Source organism: Podarcis muralis, chromosome Z, assembly GCF_964188315.1.
Source record: "Podarcis muralis chromosome Z, rPodMur119.hap1.1, whole genome shotgun sequence".
In the NCBI taxonomy this organism is placed as follows: domain Eukaryota; kingdom Metazoa; phylum Chordata; class Lepidosauria; order Squamata; family Lacertidae; genus Podarcis; species Podarcis muralis.
Genome location: NC_135673.1, coordinates 24999040 through 25013718, shown reverse-complemented (window position 1 = coordinate 25013718; position 14679 = coordinate 24999040). Strand labels below are relative to the sequence as shown.

The 14679-nt window shown below is 43.8% G+C and overlaps 1 protein-coding gene across 7 annotated transcripts in view; it reads left to right on the top strand.

The window, feature by feature from the left end:
* The window catches only part of PAK3 (p21 (RAC1) activated kinase 3), a 144481-nt gene extending 133514 nt beyond the window's left edge, over window positions 1-10967 (top strand). For all 7 annotated transcript variants that reach the window (XM_028715018.2, XM_077922712.1, XM_077922713.1 and 4 more), the window contains 5 exons: window positions 1191-1308; window positions 2644-2743; window positions 4744-4940; window positions 5636-5773; window positions 7805-10967. In XM_028715018.2, the coding sequence (XP_028570851.1) occupies window positions 1191-1308; window positions 2644-2743; window positions 4744-4940; window positions 5636-5773; window positions 7805-7894 (643 nt within the window). In that variant the 3' untranslated portion in view covers window positions 7895-10967. The remainder of the gene's footprint in view (window positions 1-1190; window positions 1309-2643; window positions 2744-4743; window positions 4941-5635; window positions 5774-7804) is intronic.
* Window positions 10968-14679: the final 3712 nt, after the last annotated feature.

Sequence of the window (14679 nt, the reverse complement as noted above, 5' to 3'; positions counted from 1 at the left end):
TCCAGGTGCTATTCTGCTGCAGTTTGGCCAGTATGCATCCAGAACCCCAGGGGAGAGGTGGGGACCATAAGAAAAATAAGTTGATAGGGTGGGGAGGGTGAAGCATTCCCTCCTGTCTGGTACCCATCAATACCTTCTGTTTCTTTGGTTTATTAGTGTAATGTTGTTTGTGGACCACAGCATTCATTTTTTTTTTATTTTTTTTTATTTTATATAAATATTTTTATTGCTTTTCTCAAATACAAAAATCAAGTCAGGTACATAACATTAAAAGAAAAAAGAAAAAAAAGAAAAGAAAAAAGAAATTCCATCTTTTCAAAACATTTTTTCCATCACCAACCGGACTTCCCCACATCCCCCTCACCCTGCATTCTTTATAATAAAAATATCAGCAAATTGTTATCTTGTTTCATGTATTGCTTTGTACTTTCAAATAGTTATATTTTAGGTTTAAAATACTTATTCACAATTTACTTTTATCTTAATATAAATGTAATATCATTTTAAACTTTAGTCCCTTCATAATTATAACTTAATTTCCCATAACACCGAACCTTGTTGCTGAAGCTAGATTTTTCAAATCATGCAAATTTTTAGCATTCATATAACTTATAATATTTTTGTAAATAGTCCTTAAACTTTTTCCAGTCCTCCTCCATTGTCTCTTCTCCCAGATCTCGGATTCTGCCGGTCATTTCAGCCAATTCCATGTAGTCCAACAACTGCGTCTGCCACTCTTCCAGTGTGGGCAAATCTTGTGTCTTCCAGTATTTTGCAATAAGAATTCTTGCTGCTGTTGTTGCGTACATAAAAAAAGTTCTGTCCTTCTTTAACACCTTCTGGCCAACAATGCCCAGGAGGAAGGCCTCTGGTTTCTTAGGAAAGGTGTACTTAAACACCTTTTTAAACTCATTATAAATCATTTCCCAGAAGGCCTTCACTTTTGGGCAAGTCCACCAGAGGTGAAAGAATGTCCCTTCAGCCTCCTTACATTTCCAACATTTATTATCAGACAAATGATATATCTTAGCAAGCTTGACTGGGGTCATGTACCACCTGTATATCATTTTCATAATATTCTCTTTCAAGGCATTACATGCTATGGACCACAGCATTCAGACCACATTGAACTGGTATTTTTTTTTTTTCCATATTCATCTACTAATGACTTCTTGAATTTGATGTCTCAGTTACCTTGTTGGTGATGAACTTTGGGTGGTAATGGAGTACTTGGCTGGTGGCTCTTTGACTGACGTTGTTACAGAAACCTGCATGGATGAAGGGCAGATAGCTGCTGTCTGTAGAGAGGTAAGTAATTTCATGCTGTGACAGCATGGTGGTCTTCAACCAACAGTTATGTTTATACATTGGCCTGCTTTGGATGCACATATCTTGGCTCGTGAAGCTGAAATATATACTATCCAGAGCTTTTTGTGTGTGACAAAGTGTCTGGAATGCCATTGCCTCTGGTTTTTTTGCTGCCCATCACAACCATTTTGTGCTTCGACCTATGGCACTTTTATCAAGATTTGAGTACCGACACTTCATTTATTTGTTTGTTACCAAAACAAAAAGCACTGGGGCTATCCTTATGCCTATGAGCATTGTCCCTCCCCTTGTCCATTCCCAAGGCACTGTGGTTAATTCCAGAAATCTTTAGCCATATCTTTCCATTACATCTGAGCCAGGAAACCATGATTACAAGGTTTGGAACAAGCGAGAACTTTACACTTCCTTCAAACCATGGTTTAAGATCCTTGACTTGCTCTGAACCTTCTTAAGCCTACTGTTGTGTGCAACCTTAGCTCTTCTCAGAGTAAGCCTATTAAAATGAGTGGCTATAAGTTATTCATGTTCATGGTCCTACTCTAAGCTGAGCAAATGTTGGACCAACAACCCATTGTTTCCAGGTTTGATTATAGCTTAACTGAAGTCTTCTTACTGCAGCATACCAAGAGGAGAGGGGCAGTGGAGTGTGAATGCACTAATCCCATGCATTTCCCAACCTTTTAAGCTGAGATATTTACACACAAACCAAGCTGTTGCTACCTTTTGGCATGAGTATATCTGCTAGATAATGGTAGGAGGAGCTAGCCAGTCATACCCAAAGTAGCATTGCTCTAGGGTGCTGTGGGGAGTTTAAAACCATGGTTTGTAATTTCCTGATGACCGAGGTGGGACAGAGCAGATGCCACTGCCGAAGTATATGCCCACAGTTGTTGGATACTTCCTGTGGGAAGGGAGAATGATTTGGCCATTGAAGAGTGGATCTCTATTCAGTGAAGGAAGTGGTGGCAGTGCTGGGAAATGGGCTAAATGTACCAAGGTATGGTCTGAAGCTTCAAGAGGCCACCTGCTTGCTGAAGCTAAGCAGGTATGGGTCTTGACACCCACCTGGGTGGGTGACCACGTTAAAGCCACATATATGCTACCTTGGAATGAAATAATGTGTGAGTGCCCATGTAGCAAGTTGCTCTGTTTGTAGCGTACACTCTGTCATCTTACCATTCCTATAGAAATGAAAACAAAAAATGATTTGGCAATATACTTCACCTCCTCCATTTCCTAATAAGTCAGACCATAATCCTTGACTTGCACCATGCTCTTCTAAAAGTATCTTATCTATTACTTTCTAAATATCAGTGCCTGCAAGCTCTGGATTTCTTGCATTCAAACCAAGTGATCCATAGAGACATCAAGAGTGACAACATTCTTCTTGGGATGGATGGATCTGTCAAACTCAGTAGGTATTCTCTGTAAGGCTTTTGCCACTGTAGTTTTTGTGGTGTGGTATTGTGGTGTGTTGTCAGGGTGCAGTGGTGGTATATATCTCTCCCCTCCAATAAAGATATAGTGCAAAAACAGGTGAGAAATGGTGCCAGTTTTGGTATCAAAGGGAGTTTCAGTTATGCTTAATTCCCCATCTCTACATAATTATCCATGTGTAGCCACTTATGTAGGTGATCATGCACTCATTGACATACACATTCCATCCTATGTATTTTTCGAAAATTAAAAAAGCAGCTAGAATTGCATGTACATTTTAAGCACCTAGGATATGCAGTTTAGAATGCTTAACGTTGCACCTTCTCTTAAAATGTGCAGTTTCCCAATAAAGTACACCACATCACAAAAATTTGGAGAGCATGTGAACCCCTTGATAGCTACATTTTTGATACACAAGTCTGGGAACTGGCAAATTAGGTTGATTTGCTTTAAATGCAGGTCTGATGGTTTTCTCCTCCATCCCTAACTGTCAGCACAGTTTATTTGACTGGTGCTTCTCTCATTGTGTTAGGGAGAAACTTCTCTAAGACATTCTAAGAGTCAGGGAGTTTTTCCTACCCCACTTATGTCGAGAAATATGTGTACGTGTGTGTGTGTGTGTGTATGTGTATGGTGCTCCCAGTAACACTTTTTGCTCTTCAGTTTTTTTTCTTCCTTTTCATAATTTTCAAATAATCAGTATTCTATGCTGCTGCTCTCTGAATCCTTATGAATTTGGGTTTTGGTTTTTCTTTTTTCTTTTTGGCTCCCCCAAAATGACCGCAGGACTAAACGTTTAAGATTGCGGTGGAAAAACACTTAAGACTTATCTCAGCACATAACAGGGCAGAATCCTATTCAGAGTAGACCCACTGAAATTAATGTGCATGACTAAGTTAGGTTCATTCATTTCAATGAATCTATTTCAAGTAGGACTAAAACCCTATGTGTCTTGGATATGCTTAAGAATATAAGAAGATGGATCAGACTGTGGGGGAAGGAAGCTGGAGAAGAGGCTCCAAAGTGATATTTCCCATGTTGTGATGGTGACACTTTGCTAATTTGTACCCAGGTTGTAATGCAATCTCCTGTAGTCACCCGAGATTGTAGTATCAGCAGTGGTACACAGCCATACTATTACTTACCCATTTACTTTCCTAGTTTTATGTGGAGATGCATGCTGCACGATGAAGCTGAGATTAAGCATTTTTAAGGTCCCATCCATTTGAGTGGGGGAAATGCTTACCAGGGCTTACCTTTTCCATTGATATCAGTTTGAGTTCCATGTGTGAAAATGGGGGCACAGCTCAGCGGCAAAGCATATGCAAAAGGTCTCAGGTTCACTCCTCAGCATCTCCAGGAAGGACTGGAGCAACTCCAGATCTCCTCCAACCACTGTGGGCCAATTTGAAAGGTGGGTGGGGCTGCCCAGTGGTCAATCACAGTGCTTTCAAATGGTGTAAGGTAAGCAAAGGAAGAAGGGTTTGCAGCAACCACTGATCATAGAACCATAGAATTGTTGGGAGGGACCCTGGGGATCATCGAGTCCAACTCCCTGCAATGCAGGGATATGCAGCTATCTTGTACGGTGATCGAACCTGCAACTTTGGCATTGTCAGCACCATGCTCTAACCAACTGAACTATCCAGGGGGACATGGTCCAAGGAGGATGCCTGCCAAGCCTCATTTGACTTATGAGCTGGAGATTCTCATCTGCTGGTTTCGCTTGTTGAAATGCACCTTGCTATCCTTGCTTAATTTTTGCTGCGTTTCTCCTTTATCCTTCTTTTTCCAGTATGGATGTTGTCTTTGTTTGACAATTATCATATCGTTTTCCTCTCTGTTCTCCAATCTGTCAGTGTTCTTCAGCCTCCCTTCCTCTTTACCTCAACTTCCCCACTTGCTCTTTCGTCTGCTTCTTCTGCTGGTTTCATACCGTTTCTGTAACTCATCATCTTTGCTTTTCCTTTGCTGCAGCTGACTTCGGCTTCTGTGCTCAGATCACTCCTGAGCAGAGTAAACGGAGCACAATGGTGGGAACCCCCTACTGGATGGCTCCTGAAGTGGTGACAAGAAAGGCATATGGGCCCAAAGTGGACATCTGGTCTTTAGGGATCATGGCCATAGAAATGGTGGAAGGAGAACCTCCATATCTCAATGAAAATCCTCTCAGGGTAAGATCAGAAGTCCAGTATGCTTCTTGTTTTTTTTAAAAAACCATCCTAAATTGTAGACTGCCTTGGGACTCGCATAAGGGTCACAGGTTGATTGCACACTGGAGGCATCCAAGGTCCCAGGTGGATGGCAACAAAGACAGGGAGCCTTCTCAGCTGTATCACCTCAATTGTGGATTGTTCTCAGGGAAGTTGGCAGCTTAATTCCATTCCATTTCAGTTTTGTGGGAAGTTATTCTTCGGTTCCTTCAATCCCATTTTGCATGGTGGTTTTTTATTATTGTTGTTGAAATAATGCACGAAAAGTCAGCACTTGAACTACCAAATTTCAATGCACTTTTTACATAAAGTACACATTTCCCTATGCATTCGTCCACAAATACACATTTTTAAGTCTGTTTTATGTAAAATGTTAATTTGTGTGTGTGCATGCATTTTTTTCTGTACTGAGACTGCATTGCAAAATCTAGAGAACTGTGTAATCATGCTTACACAGTAGTGCTCAGATCCACATGCAAGAATGGAAAGTTTTCTATTGCCCATATCTTTTTATTCATTGCATTTTCTTTTTGCAAAAGAAAAATGTTTCAAGTTTATTGGAAGATGGGATAAAAATCCTCAAATAAATACCTAAAGGAAGGAACAAGAAAAGCCGCCTCAGATAAATCAATGCAACTTACCGTTTTACCCTTTAGGCCTTGTATTTGATAGCTACAAATGGGACTCCAGAACTGCAGAACCCCGAGAGACTCTCTGCTGTTTTCCGAGACTTTCTGAACCGCTGTCTGGAGATGGATGTTGACAGGCGAGGGTCTGCGAAAGAGCTCTTGCAGGTAATGTGTTATGGGATGGAGAGAGGGCACATTCTGTTTTCTTTTCTGTCCCCTACAGAAATGTCAAAAGAGTTGGATTGTTATGTGGGTTCCCACATCAGCTCTGTATTCACTGTGAAGGTGTTGTGCTGCTTTGGAGGTGCAGGGCCTTCCTGCATGATTTCTGCTCCTCCCACATGCCACACTCACGTTTCATGCATTATGAGAGCAGTGTGGGGATGCTACCCAAATTATGGGATTTGTTCCCGCAAGATGTAGTGTGATAGTCACCAACTTGGATGGCTTTAAAGAAGGATTCAGTAAATTCAAGGGACATCAGGTTATCCATGGCTACCAGCCACAATGGCTATGTTTTACCTCCACTGTCAGAGCCAGTATGCCTCAGTCTGAATACCAGTTGCCGGGAACCACAAGTGGGGAGAGTGCTGCAGTATTCAGGTTTTACTACTGGGCTTTGCATTGGCATCTGTCTGGCCACCATGAGAGCAGGATGTTAAACTAAATGGGCCTTTGGCCTGATCCAGCTCTTATGTTCTTAAGCAGTTGCCATGCCCTTGGGCAGGGGAGTGTAAGGAAGGTTTTAGGTTCTAGATGACACTGAGTGCTGGTTAACACATATCATTTGGTTATTCTACACTCGTTTACTGGATCCTAGTTTGCAGGAGCCCCTTGCTCTCCATATCCTATTGCTCCCCTATATTTGACAGGGTGAAAGAGCATAAAATACAATTTTATCAGTGGCAATCACCCACGCTATCTGGGCATAAACATCTGGGTGTTATATGTAGCCACCCTATTCAGAAATTACACTCATGCATGAACATCTAGTGGCTTTGGAAGTCGTCGTGGTTGGCATCTGTCTGTCTTGAAAGACAGTGAAGTGTGCCTCCAGGGGTGAATTCAAACCATGTAGTGACCTCTCCAGAGCAAAATCCTGGACAGTATATATGGAGTTCCTGGGTTGCCCAGATAACAAGACCCCTTCTTGGTGTATTAGCTGGGCAGAGTGGCAAAATACTGTCATCTCTCCATTACAGATGTGGAAGTATATTAGCTTCAATATCTTAAACATGGTAGCTGGTTCCGTTGAATGCAATGGGTGATATGAAAACTCTGCTTACGGTGTTAGATTTCTAGTGCCTCACTCACACATGCATTGAAGTGCCAGTTATCACATGTGTAGATGATGCCTGGTAGGATGGCATCAAGTGACAAGTGCAGACCACTGAAGTCCACAAGTGGTTGCAGGGTAAAGCACAACAGGAAGTATCACTTACATGAAAAATGAACACAGTGCCATCAGGATTCTAGCCAAAACTGACCTGCTCAGAAACAAAAGGGAAGGGCTGTATCTCAATGATTAGAGCATCTGTATTGCATGCAGAAGGTCCCTGATTCAATCCTGGACATCTCCTGGTGGAGACTGCCTGCCTGAAACCCTGGAGAGCTGCTGCCAGGCAGCATAGACAATACTGAGCTTGATGGACCAATGCTCTGACCCAAGAACACAGGAAGTTGGTTTATGCTAAGTGCCAGTATGCTGGGTGTGGATGATGTTTTAATTTTTTTTAAGAGTGTGTGTGTGTGTGTGTGTGTGTGTGTGTGTGTGTAATGAAATGGTTTATATATGCTTTTATTGCCTATGCTTTTTACTGCTAAATCGTTTTGAGATATTTCATAGGGAGCAATACAGAAACAGAAACAAATAATTAAGCTTGCAGACAAAAAAACAAAGAAAAACTTTTAGAAAAAAACCCAAAGGGGACCACCCCCAACCGCAACAACCATTCCAAACAGCCCAGAGGGGACTGAGCATGCTCAGTAACGATAGAATGTGGTGACTGTTGGGGGAAAAAAGAAAACAACATGGCAGAGGAGCAGAATGTCCTGCTTTCAGGGAGTTGCTGAACTAGAACCCTGAACAGGAGCACTCCTCCTAGGAGAGAGGATGCACTGCAACATTTTGCTTGTCTAGCCAGCCATCTGTCTGTCCACCTGTCAGATAAATAACAGTTTTCTTCTTCCTTTCAGCATCCGTTTTTAAAACTGGCCAAGCCGCTCTCCAGCCTGACTCCCTTGATCATCGCAGCCAAGGAGGCCATAAAGAACAGTAGCCGCTAGAGCGCTGAGCCGCGTGTGCCCAATTCCTCTACGGCAGGACTGGACAAATACTAAGTAGAGCCTCAGACTCTTCTGCCGGAGGATGGGCAGGCAGAAACCGACACTCTCACAGTCCACGGGGGGAGGGAGGGAGGCAGCAGCCTTCTGCCCCTTCCCCTGGAAAAGAAACCTATCACGTATCTTCTTTCCACTCTACAATTCCCCAATTTATTTCTGAATGGGAGCCTGATTGAGAGGGGCAGGACTGGAAGCCTCTGTGCTCTTTTGGCCATTTCCAGAGCACCAATGGCACAGCCCAACCAGCACTCAACCAGGCAGAAGTGATAGGCCCAAACATCCTGCCCTCCCCATTTTTCATTTTTGTTTTTTGTTTTTGTGGGGCAAGGGGGGCTGGATTTGTGGCCTCTTTCACCCTGGTTGTTGGGAAAGACCCAAACTGTTTGCAAACCACTGGTCTGTTTGCTTGTCATGAGATGAGGAGGATCATGAAGAAGCTTGCTTTATTTAACCAAAAGAAAAAGAAAGAATCATAGAATCATAGAAATATAAGGGGCCCTGAGGGTCAAGAAAGAAAGAAAAAATAATACTAAATCAAGAAGCAGGTCAGTCTCAGCATCCTCTCTGAGAGTTTATGCTTCGAAATACAGAATACAGATAGCGATTGCATTCCTGGACAGCCTGGCGAGGGTGTCATGAATATTGGTGCTTTTGTGTTGGTGAGTTTTCCCTTCCCAAAGCAAAACAGACAAATAGAAGCATATAAACCACATTTATGTAACACTGCAGCTTTGAGTATGTGGCAGTGGGACCATTCCTGCCTGGTGTCCATTCGCTTCTCCATAATGCTGAGCAGCTCCTCTCTGAAGGACTGGAACAGAAGGCCACCTTTCTGCTTCTTACTCCACAGCTGCTCCATAGATTGGTGGAACTGAACTTGCTGTCCCCAGTTTAAGATAACACCCCAGTGCTAACCACACACACAAACTTGGGATAAATTCCCTTTGATTTCAGGACAGCAACAAGGCAGGCTATCACCTCCATCCATGATGGTGCTGCCTTGAAGGACAGAATCTCATACAATGTTAGTGTAATTGAATCTAGGAGGAAGATGGGGAATCTGTGGGCCTCCAGATGTTGTCGGATTACAACTCCCACCATCCATGACCAGCAGTCATGTTCATCACAATGGACATGAGGCTGCTGAGAGCAAGTGTGGTGTAGTGGATAAGAGCGGTAGACTCGTAATCTGGTGAACTGGGTTCAATTCCCCGCTCCTCCACATGCAGCTGCTGGGTGACCTTGGGCTAGTCACACTTCTTTGAAGTCTCTCAGCCCCACTCACCTCATAGAGTGTTTGTTGTGGGGGAGGAAGGGAAAGGAGAATGTTAGCCGCTTTGAGACTCCTTCGGGTAGTGATAAAACGGGATATCAAATCAAAACTCTTTTTCCTCTTCTCTTCTTCTGATGGGAGTGGGAGCTCAACTCAACTCAACTGCAGGTTCCCTGTCTCTAGTCTAAGGGAAATCCATTCTCATTATGATGCTGTTAATGGAATTTGTCATTTCCCCTAGAAAACTGAAAGCCACCAGACTGCATATCTAGCAATCCCATTGAATAGGCTTTGGAAAGGGGCTAATAATAATGAAGAATTCCACAATACTGTTGTGTCTACTGTAAGGTTTGGCCTTCTTGAACATTACCGCCCATGCAGAATGGGAAATGTGACTGAAAATAAGTAGTTAAGAGAACAGGAACTGCAGCAGTATACAGCTTGGTGGGAAGATTTCTTTCTTCTCTCTTCCCACAAGCCTGTTGTGATCTGTGACCTGAATTGCAGAAGATTGAATCTTGAACTTCTAGACTCCCTGCAGTCTAGCTTTGACTGTGAATATTTGTTAAAGCAGCATATTAGCTTTTGTTTAAACAATTAGTTTTTCTGTTTCCTCCAACCTGAGTTGGGCAGATCTAGTTATCTTTTCTCAAAAAGAAAGAAAGAAAAAAAGGTTGGTTTGGAATCCTTATTTCTAGAGTTGCCAGATATTTTACTGCCTTTCCTCCCCACCCCTGCATTTCTGAGAGCAGGTCAATCTGCTGAAATTAGCAATGGATAATCATACTTGTCTCTGTGCTCTGAGAAGCTTCACCTCCTGATTCCTGTGCATCAAGCTGCTCTTAAAAGTACAGGAATTGCCCAGGCTGTGGATAGTCTTACTTGTTGCCAGAAGTGACTTGCTGGGAGGGGGTGTGAAGCTGCTTTGCTAGCCTACTGGCAAGTGGGTCACTGTTGTTTTCCAGGGGAGGGAAGAGTGAGGCGGTGGAGAAGTCAGCATGGTGCAAACACGTTGGTGCAAACACCATCTCTCCCTCCTAGTGAGCAACAGCAACAGTGACCCACCTGCTGGGAAGTTAGCAAGAGTGGCTGTGCAGTGAGCTACTTCCACTTGTTCCTTATTTTAAGAACAGTGCTGTGGGCAGTGCTAAGCCTGCTGTTGCTGGGAGTGTGTACAGACAGGAGATTGCTTGCAGTCCAGGGAGGAAGACAAAAGGAGGAGGAAGAGGGCAATAGGTTTAATTTTTTGATGTTTATGCTTTTCAGAGGCAGGGACAGTCATCATCTCTTGGAAGTGCCCCATTTGACATGCTGTATCCATCTTTGGGTGGATTTCATCCCATCTCAGCCATTCTCCATTCTAGTTCAGTGCTGCTCTCTGTGTTGTAACTGTTCTTAATGTTGCCCATTGGTGGCAGCACAGTGGCTGCCGCCTTCTGTCTTTGTTTCATGGGGACTGTGCTGAAGAAGTGCTGCATTTTTTATGATAACTCTCTTTCTGCTGATGCTAAGATGTTGCTCTATTGGGGATCGGGGTACCTCTGGAAAACAATGTGGCAACTTTCTAGATTTTAATTTTATTTTAAATCTGCCTAGATATCTAGATATATTTTTTATTTTACTTGACTGTAGAAAGATGCATTGCTGCTTAAGGGCACTCTGTAATTTGGGAAATGGGCCAAAGTGTCAATCACCCACTATTTTACTAATCTATCCAATAAAAACTGTTTTGCCAGCAAATTAGCACTGAGGTCTGATAACCTCATGAGCTCCGGTCTTTGTCAGGCTCCATCCCTCATCTTCAAGCTTCCTCCCTGGTGGTGACATTACTCTCTAGATCAGGCTCTGCCAAACTGGTATCCTCCAGAACGTTAAAGGTTCAATATTCTCTGGCCTCCAGCACAAGGGCTGTTGTGATAGCTTAAGGGCAAGAATAATGGTTGCACAAATATGAAACTAGCACAACAGTTGTGCTAGCAGAAGCTTCTTGTGCAAAAGTGGGATCAGGACTACAGGAATATGTTGTGCAATCAGCCATGAGAACCATACTGGCTTCCTGCACCATCTCTATCACAACAGCCATTCCACTAGGGCAACCAGTGCACCACTAAGGGACTTTAACACAGCACTACATTGAATTCCCACCTGTGACTTCAGCTCCTACCCCACCCTAGCCTGTATAGTTCTGTTGGCTGGGGGATAGTGTGGATGGTAGTAGGAAGTATCAGGTTGATGAAGATTGGTCTAGATTATTCCCTGGTTCCTACCCACAACCTTCCAGAACCTTCCTTTGCCCCTGACCTGCCAGGTTCTCCAACTGCGTCCATTGCCAGAGCCTGTGTTACTTTTGAAATACCAAATCCATTGTTGATCCAGGAAGGGAAAGTTCAGTTCCCACAATCTGGAACCTATAGAGGACATTCTGGTCACACCACTGTGAGGGTCTAGGAAGATACCATGCATTGTGGATGAAAAGGAGTGTGTGTGTGTGTGTGTGTGTGCATCCACAAGCAAACTCTCCATGCTCATATTTGTGTACCAACAACTAAATCCTCCTAATATGAAATATTTTGATACCACTGGATTTAGAGCAGGAGTTGGGGGAGGGACTAGATCCTTATCTCCCCCACACCCCGCGGGCCAAGTCTGACAGGTGGGTGGGGTCAACCCCTGCCAATCATCTGACATCACAACAACACCAGGCGGCTTGTTTTTCCATAGTGCTGTGCTGATCAGTTGTTTGACAATGCCTGTAAATCCCCTTTGAGCCCTGCCACCTCTTAAGCTAGCCCATACCTGACAAATAAGATATCTGGTGTAGGGCAGGTGAGCATCACCTGGACAAAACAGGGAGATTTTCTTGGCCTAATTTGGCCTTCAGGCCTTAGTACCAGGTGCCTGCCTTTCTCTTCTTTGCAGCTGGCCATGCTACAGCACCTGCAGACAAAGTGGGCTGGCTGCATCATGCAGCTGATGCTGGGAGTGCACAGTGCAGAACTGTGTGCTTACCATGCAGTCTTTTCTGTGTCCATTAAGTGAGCCTGCCACCCTCAAGCACACTATCCCATTGCCCGTCCTGAATAAAAATTCACCTCCCAGCCTCTGAACATGGAATGAGTGGTGGTGGTTGCCATCTGGTCTTCTTCATGCAGCAAAATGTCATGGGTCGGTGTTTAAGAAGCTAATATTGGGTCACACTTAGTGTTGAGTCACACTCAGTGTTAAGAAGATAAGGAGAGTTCCTGCTGGATCAGGCCAGTGGTCCATCTCATCCAGTGTCCTGTTCCCACAATGGCCAACCAGGTGCCTGTGGGATACCTATAAGCACAGAAGCACTCCTCCTTTGGTTTCCGGGGAAGCATGACTGCTTCCAACCTTGGAGGCATAACATAGCCATCACATTGGGGCACACTGAATATTGATAGATTCAGTACAAGCAAAGTGGATGTACTTCACACAGCACACACTTAAAACTACAGAATGTGCTTATTATATATTATTTAATAACCAATTTAAGAATAGAAATGTGCTCCTGCAAGATGTAGTGATAGCCACCAATGTGGATGGCTTTAAAAGGGGTCTTAGTTAAATTCACACTAGAAATGGGTACAAGCCATGATGGCTGTGACCCAGTTCCACTGTTGCTGGAGGGCAGTGTACCAGTTGCTAAGAATCATAGGTGGGGAGAATACAGGAGCACTTGGGTCCTGCTTGTGGGCTTCCCATAGACATATGGCTGGCCCCTGTGAGAATGGGGTCAGATACAGTAGGCCTCTTTTTATGTTCTCATGTGGTGATCCAGCCACCTAGAGTTCCCACTAAGGCCTACAAGCAATGATAGATCAATTCCCCCAACCTACAGGGTTTGATTTGGAATGGGGTCATTGCAAATAAATTAGGCCCTATTTGACTTGGGCCTATATTAAGTTCCATTTCAATATAAGGTCTCATTGTGTCCCATGGAAGATGCCAAGACCCATGTTAGCCATAGATCCTTGCAGGTAGGTCACTCCCGTGACCTTTTGCAGTAACATTGCAAGTGCAACAACCCATTGAAGATATGGTTCCCATTGATCTTGATTACTCCTACTAGGATGTCAGAATCCAAAATGTATATCCCATGAATTCTTCTATCCGAGACAATGCCAAGGCAATACTGAGGCTTGTTGTCCTCAATATTTCAGCCACTTTGTAAGTTTGGAAGGGGAAGGGAAGTGCCGAAGCTACATCAGGAAGGAATGGCACTAGGCCAAACCTATCATTAAAAGGTAAAGGTAAAGGGACCCCTGACCGTTAGATCAGGTCGCGGACTCTGGGGTTGGAGCGCTCATCTTTATTGGCCGAGGGAGCCGGCGTACAGCTTCCGGGTCATGTGGCCAGCATGACTAAGCCACTTCTGGTGAACCAGAGCAGCGCACGGAAACCCCATTTACCTTCCCACCGGAGCAGTACCTATTTATCTACTTGCACTTTGACGTGCTTTCAAACTGCTAGGTTGGCAGGAGCAGGGACCGAGCAACGGGAGCTCACCCCGTCGCGGGGATTCGAACCGCTGACCTTCTGATTGGCAAGACCTAGGCTCTGTGGTTTAACCAACAACGCCACCCGCGTCCTTTAAACCTATCATTAGGCCAAGCCTAAATGACCAAATGTGTCTGGCTTAGCTCATAGTGGGCTCAGGCTTTCCAAACCAGAAGGTTTGGCAGCTCATTTAAAATTGACATCAGTCGCATGCTCAGTGACACGGCACAGTTCAGGCTTCCTTAACACCCAGTAATTCAAGCTTCAGGAGTAATGACATACACACCCCTTTTTCCAAAGTGCATTTCACCCCTTCTTATCCATATTGAAAAGAAAATGCTTTGCATACATTGGATATGTTTCATTTTCCTATCCATTTATTCTTACATTCTCCTTCATGCACCTAAATGTGGATGATAGCAAAACAGTCCAATCAAACAATATTACCTGCACCTGCAAAATTGCATTAGCACAGACTTTTCAGAAGTAAGTCTGTTTCAATTCGTAGGCCTAAAATTTCATTTTACTTTTTAAGAGATATTCATTCGGCTACCCTAACTGTCCAGATCAAGCTCTTCTTTCCCTAATCCAGCAAGCTGCATTCGGAACAGGCATGGCTACAAGTATGTAGCCCCATTTTTAAAAACAAAAGAAAAATACACTGGGATCCAGCTGTTCCTGGGGGGAAAAGGGAGAGGAGTGGTCAAAATTAACCCCTCAAATTTCCCACACCAAATAGCTAATTGATGCACATGCTCTTGTTTGGTTTGGTTGGCACAAGTTCATCCATTGACTGATCATCATGCATTCCCTGATCCTAGCACTCCACAGCACTCCAAACCCTGCATTGGGTTGGCCCTAAGTGATACATCACAATTCTTTTTAGCATCTATTTTTTAAAATTAAGCCCTGTGGACACAAGCCACAGGGAAGG